Source organism: Monoraphidium neglectum (assembly GCF_000611645.1).
Source record: "Monoraphidium neglectum strain SAG 48.87 unplaced genomic scaffold scaffold00122, whole genome shotgun sequence".
Classification (NCBI taxonomy): Eukaryota; Viridiplantae; Chlorophyta; class Chlorophyceae; order Sphaeropleales; family Selenastraceae; genus Monoraphidium; species Monoraphidium neglectum.
In genome coordinates this window covers 34,963-41,063 of record NW_014013506.1, presented here as the reverse complement: position 1 = coordinate 41,063, position 6,101 = coordinate 34,963, and the positions used below count along the sequence as shown (strand labels likewise).

General features: G+C 61.7%; 2 protein-coding genes across 2 annotated transcripts; one reads left to right on the top strand and one right to left on the bottom strand.

The window, feature by feature from the left end:
- Positions 1-33: 33 nt before the first annotated feature.
- On the top strand, positions 34-441 carry MNEG_1259 (hypothetical protein; the record flags this gene model as incomplete). The annotated part of the gene is made up of 1 exon (XM_014050262.1): positions 34-441. A coding segment is annotated over one exon (408 nt), but the record flags the coding sequence as incomplete, so codon positions are not given.
- Positions 442-1,016: 575 nt separating this feature from the next.
- On the bottom strand, positions 1,017-4,285 carry MNEG_1258 (hypothetical protein; the record flags this gene model as incomplete). The annotated part of the gene is made up of 6 exons (XM_014050261.1): positions 1,017-1,697; positions 2,380-2,577; positions 2,795-2,963; positions 3,162-3,276; positions 3,491-3,703; positions 3,859-4,285. 6 exons carry the CDS (start codon positions 4,283-4,285, stop codon positions 1,017-1,019), a joined length of 1,803 nt encoding a protein of 600 aa, XP_013905715.1.
- Positions 4,286-6,101: the final 1,816 nt, after the last annotated feature.

Below are 6,101 nucleotides of genomic sequence, written 5' to 3'. Positions count from 1 at the left end.
GGCGCGGGCGGCGACCGCCGCGGCGGCGGCGAGCGCGGGCGCGAGCCGCGCGGGGCGGAGGCGCAGCAGCGGCGCGATGCTGGGGACTTGAGAAGCCGCAGTCGCAGCCGCAGCGTCAGCCGGGGGCGCAGCGGGTCCCCCGGCGCCAGCAGGGGCGCGGCCATTCAGCCGCGCCCCGAGGCGAGCGGTGAGCGGCCCCCGCGCGCCAGCAGCGAGGGCGGCGTGTCTCCCTCTGGCGGTGGCCAGCGGGTAGGCGGGCGTGCCGGCGGCGGCAGCCCGGCGGCGGCGGACGCAGGGCGGAGTTCTGCGGGCGGCACCGAGGGGCCAGGGCAGGGCGCGGGCACAGCGACGGAGGAACAGCTGCTGCCGCCGCCGCGTTCATCTGGGGATCACAGGTCGCGTGGCGGCGCGCGAATTGTGTTTCCGCCGCCGCCGCCTTAGCCGCACTGGGCGGGCTGGTCGGCGGCGAGTGCGGCGATGCACGCTGCACGGCCCCGCTGTTGCATTTTATCCTCACTCCTTACTCCGACTCAGTAATCAACTGTCCAGGGTGCAAACCGGTGACGGTAATATTTGTGGGCCAACAATCACACTGATGACCTGCTGATGGTGTACCTCAGCAGGTCTCAGATTGCGCTTAATATGCAGCATCTGGACCCAAAAAGATTGCAGCTGCTACGGCTCCCCAGTCTACATCAGGGGGTGGGTAGCCATTTTTTTGTGCCAGAATTGTTGACTGGGTCAAAGAACATCCCGCGGTGGTCTATCCACTCAACCAAAAATCCAAGGAGGAGGAAGCAATGGGTGTGTACGTGGGAGCCGTGTTTGCCCGCAGAGTATTCAACCAAGCTGCGTCATGCCGCAGCCTTGAAATCTCGTGTGTTACGTTGCGAAAGCCGCCTGGGCCAAATACACACGCACTGACTCCCTCATGAGGCATTATTGTGTTCCTGTCCAGTCACAAATCGTCAAGTCACAGCCAGGCGCACTGCATACAGCAAGCAACCACAAACCAGTCAGTTCACCTCGCCGCGCGCGCCACCACCATCGCTGCCACCACCAGGGGGTTGGTCCAGCTGTCCAGACAGCTGGCTGCTCATTCTGGGTTGCGCGCCTGCAGCAGCGGCCGGCGGTGCATCGCTCCGCTCCTTGAACTGCTGCAGCAGGCCCTCGGCCGCGTCGTCCAGGTCGTCCGAGGTTGTCAGGCCGTCGGGCTCGTCGCTGCACAAATGCCCGCGCGACCTCACCTCCACCGCGGCGACGGCCGGGATGAGGCCGCCGCCTGCGCTGGCGCCCCCGCTGCAGCGCGCTGCTCCTCCGCTCGACGCCTGGAGCTCGTCCCCTCGGAAAGCCGCGGCGACGACCTCGGCCGCGGCCGCCGCTGCCACGGCCTGCATGGCGCGGGGCGCTGTCTGCGTCTCGGCCGCGGCCGCACCTGCCGCGCCGCCGTCGTCCGCCGCGCTGGCGGCTTCGTACGCGGCCGTCGATGCTGCAAGCGCGGCTGTGCAAGCGCTGCACGCGCCCTCCGCAGCCATAGCCAGGTCAGCCATGGTCATGCTGGGCTGCTGCTCCATCTGTGCCGCCGCGGCAGCGCTGATCTGGCCAATCTGGTTAATCAGCGATCTGGCGGCTGCGGCGCCACCCTCGGTGATGTCGACGGACATGCGGCGGATTGACTCAATCGCTCGCAGCGAACGCTGTTTCAAGTACGCACGCCTCTGCTCAGGCTCCAGCCCGGCTGCTGCGCCGCCCTCGCCTTGCACACCTTCGGCTGCCTGCTGCTGCTGGCTTTGCTGCTGCGCGGAATCCGGGGCTGCGGCCGCAGGGGCAGCCACGGCAGCAGAAGCTTGCTTGCTGAGCAGGCGCTCTGCAAAGCTCACTTCCGCGGGCAAAATCGTGCTGTCAAGAGAAGGCGCTTCGGGCAGCGATGGGGCGGCAACAGACACGCTTTTGGAGACCATGGGGACTGGCTCCTCCGGCCGTACTGGCGGCGGGCGGGACGCGGGGCTGTGGCGCAGCACGACGAGCGCCACGCCAGCGAGGGTGCACAGCACGCCTGCTGCGCTAACCAGGCTGATTTTTTGATGGAAGAAGATCATGGAAAGGCCGTAGGAGTACATCACCTGTTGTTGGATTGTTATTTTTGTGTGTGTATGTGTGTGTGTGAGTGTGTGTGAGTGCGTGTTTTCGTGTGTTTGACAGCCTGTGTGTGTCTGACAGCCAAGCAGGGCTGGGTTCGGCCCATTTGGACCTTGTGCAAGAATGAGAAATCACATACCAGCAGCACAAATTTCTCATGCAAACATGATCAGCACATTTCAAGAGCAACGGTTGAGTCCGAGCATTCAGCATCGTGCAAGCCAGGCGCACACGCCACACCTGGGTGAAGCTCGTTGAAGACACCCGCGCCGCCGCCGTGAGCTGCAGCGCGCGCGTCATCAGCAGCTGCGCAAAGAACGACGTCACCGCCACGCCCACAAGCAGCCCTGCGTCGTACTCTTCCGGCACGCGCGCCTTCTGCGGCCAGCCGGCCAGCAGGGGGCCTGACGAAATGATGAGCGACGCAGTGTGGAAGGCCTGCAGAGCAACAAGAATGGAGGAGCGATCTGATATGACAAACTGTTGTCTAGGCACTTGCTTGCGCAGCATTGCGGCTGCTGCTGATACTCAAGCCACCAGTACATGCATAGCGGTTGGGAATTTGACGTGAGCAGCCAGCCACCACAGCAGTAACATATGAGCAACATGTGCAGTGAGCAGGCGGCCTGCATCAGCACGGCAGCAGCCCGCGCACCATCGCCACAACGGGCGCTTTCTCAGCCGCCCCGAGCTTCCTGATTGCCAAAAAGCTGAAAGCGCTCAGCACCGCCGCCGTCAAGCCCGCCGCAGAACCCAGGAGACGCATGCGCGTTGCGGCGTCGGCCGCGCCACCTGTGCTGCCGCCAAACAGGAAGGGCGGCTGGCTGCGGGGTAGGTGCAACACGCGACAGGGGCAGACGGCATCCAGGTAAGCCTGCATCATGACCATGCACGGTGCAGACAGCATCAGCAACATCAACTTGTGCGTGCGCATTCATATCTGGCTTTGGATTAAAGCAAAGCGGAAGCATTGCTGTGTGCAACATGAAACCCCATCCCCTTGCATGCCGGCTCGGCCTCACCAGATGAAGACGACGCCCGCGAGGCTGACGAGGCACCCCATCGCGCCGCGGATGCCGAGGGGCTCCCCCAGCACAAGGCGTGCCAGCACGGCCGTGATGGGCGGCTGAATCAGGCCTGCGCGATGCGTGCGAAAAGCAAGCAATCCTCGTCAGCGTCCTGCCGGCGGCGTATGTTTGCTTGCGGTCCACACCACTGCAGACGAGCGGGTGCACCAGAAGAGCTTTCCTGAAAGCACGCATGCCGATTCACCAACCGCTGCCGACCACAGCAGCTGCCTGCAAAGCAGAGGTCAAGCAGCTGCCAGCAGTCAGCGCCCCAACGGCCTCACCTAGCGTGACCGCATCCCCAAGCGGCACCAGCTGTATGCTCACGTAATAGAGCACCATGCCCATGCTGCCAAAGCACCCGCGCGCAAGGAGCAGTGGCCAGCTGCTGCGCTTGCCGAACATCGGCGAGATCCTCATGCCCCGCATGAGCGCGACGCACATGCCGAAGGACAGCGCGCTGCGGACTAGACACAGCTCCAGGACCGGCACCCGGCCTGCGCGACGCCGCGGTTTGCATCAGATGGGTGGCCCAATTTGCAAACCAAACGATTTGCATAGAAGGTCTCGCAGCGTGCCCACAGGCCCTGCCGCACGCCTGGGCCGTGAAGTTGCGCCGCTGCTAGTGCGACGCTGCCGGCAGGCTACTCACCGTGGGTGAGCTTGACGCTGAAAGCGCTGATCGCAAAAACGAGGTACGCGACCAGCGCCAGGAAGACGCCATTGTTGGTGAGCATAGAGATGTAGGCCCAGCTGGCGCTGGTATGCTCGGCGGCGGGTGCGGCCGTCGCGAGCGGCGCCGGCGCAGGCAGCGTCGGCGCGGGCAGGTCGAAACCGCTGACGTTTCTGAGCCGCGACTTGGCCGGGCCAGCGGGGGTCTCCAGTGGCGCGGCCACGGAGCCGCGGCCGCTGTTCGCCGCTGCGCCGACCAAGTAAGATGCATCTCTGCGGCCGTCAGCCTCGCCGCCGCTGCTGCCACTACCGCAGCTGGAGCTGCTGCTGCCAGCAAGCAGAGGGCTGGCATCATCCTCGTCGCCCACCAACTGCGGCGAGGGGGCTGGCCGCCGTATCAGGCCCATACTTGTGCCGTTTCAGCGTCTCATTACGTCTCTCTGATGGGCACGTGCCCAGTCAATCTGCACAAGAGCGATTGCAGACCGGGGAGCGGCAGCTGCAGTGGAAGCGCCACTCGACAGAGACGGCTCTATGAAGCTCTAAATTTATGTAGAATATCGTGTGGCCCACGCGTTACCACGCTGCATTCATTGGGACCGTGCATGATCCACCTGCGTACACAGCGCTTTCACACGACCACGAAGTAGTTATACGTGATTCTGATGCGTACGATGTGCGGTCTTGGGCGCTGCACCCCACCGTTTCCATCGTGCTGATCAACACACACACCAGGAAGCTGGGCTGCTGTTTGGGTCGGGTGCGATGGTGCCAAGACGTGCTGCGCCCATCCAGCATCCCACAAACTCACACCCGTCCATATGTCATACCGTATGTCTCTTAATAGTAAGGAGGTTCACAATTTAAGACATTTGGGGTCAGGCATGTGCACGTTTCATATCTATAAGGCGCTTTTGTGACCTAGGCTGTTCCCTGTGTCACAATGCAGAAGGCGGTCCGGCTGTGTTTGCCTGCCTGAGTGCTGGATCCTGCTGCATATGCGCCCACAGCATGCTCACAGCATACTTCCAAGTTCTGCAAGCACCCACTAATTAGATATTGATGTTCTATGTTCAACACATGAGGCTCACAGGTGGCCCACCCGCCGCTGCTCACGCCACAGCAGCTGCGCGCCCACTGCAGCTGTGCGCCTCGCGCGCCTGCCCGCCGCCGTGGGACAGACATACTGGGCCATCTGGTCAGAGTTGGCCACCAGGGGCATAGTAGCATGTTGCATTGTTGAAGGCAGCAGCGAGCTGCACCGTCACGGGCGAGGGCCCATCCTTCTGAGGGGAGATCTCCATAGGGGGATCCATGGCTGTGCGAAGCGGTGATGTTCGCAAATACTTTAAATAGCTATTGGAATGACAATCCCAGCCGTCTCTGGCTCTGGGCTGCTCTTGGTTGTGGCCCCTACCCAGCAGCTGCTCCCGTGCTGCAATTATAAGACGGATTTTTCGCCTAAGCTATAAAATCTCGCAATATAAGAACTTTCGCCTATTGCGTTCGTCTTACTATTAAGAGACATACGGTACTGTACAAGTAATGGTGAACCTACTACTTGTGGGCTGCTGATATCACTGAGCATCACTCACGCACTAGTCATGGATTAGGTGATGGTGCTGACTAGCTTGATGCAGGGGCAGCATATAAAGAGCCCTAGCATTGCGCCGGTACACGCAGTCGCCATGCACTCGCCCCAACGTGTCTGGTGTGGGTATGGTGCAATGTGACAGGCTGGATGATTCGTGATAAATTCTCACTACCGTGGATAGTTGCCAACAAGCCGCCCCGCCTATGCTGCTGAACGAAGTTGTGTAAATATGCGTGCTTGCAGAAAACTCTTAATGCCAAAAGCTGCATGGTCCGGGCAGGCGGGGCAAGCTGCGGCTCAAAGCGAGCAGTTGTTTCCGCACATGGGGTCAAAAGCGTGCATGCGCACACATTGAGTCATGCTCGTGTGCTTGCACGATCTTGTGCTTTTACAGGTGCTTTTCGCTCTTTGAACATGCGCCAAACATTGCGATGGGCCAGCACTTCCCACCGACAGCTAGTTTGACCAGTGTTGACCGCAGGACGGGTGCCGCACCGCGGGTGCTAGGGGTCACCGCACTGTCAAGAGAGCCCATATAACCATTAAATACATGTTGAGTACCTCACGTCTTGTTCTGGCAGAACCGTCGCATTTCAGAGACGATCTGGGCTTCAAGCCCGGAACAGCAT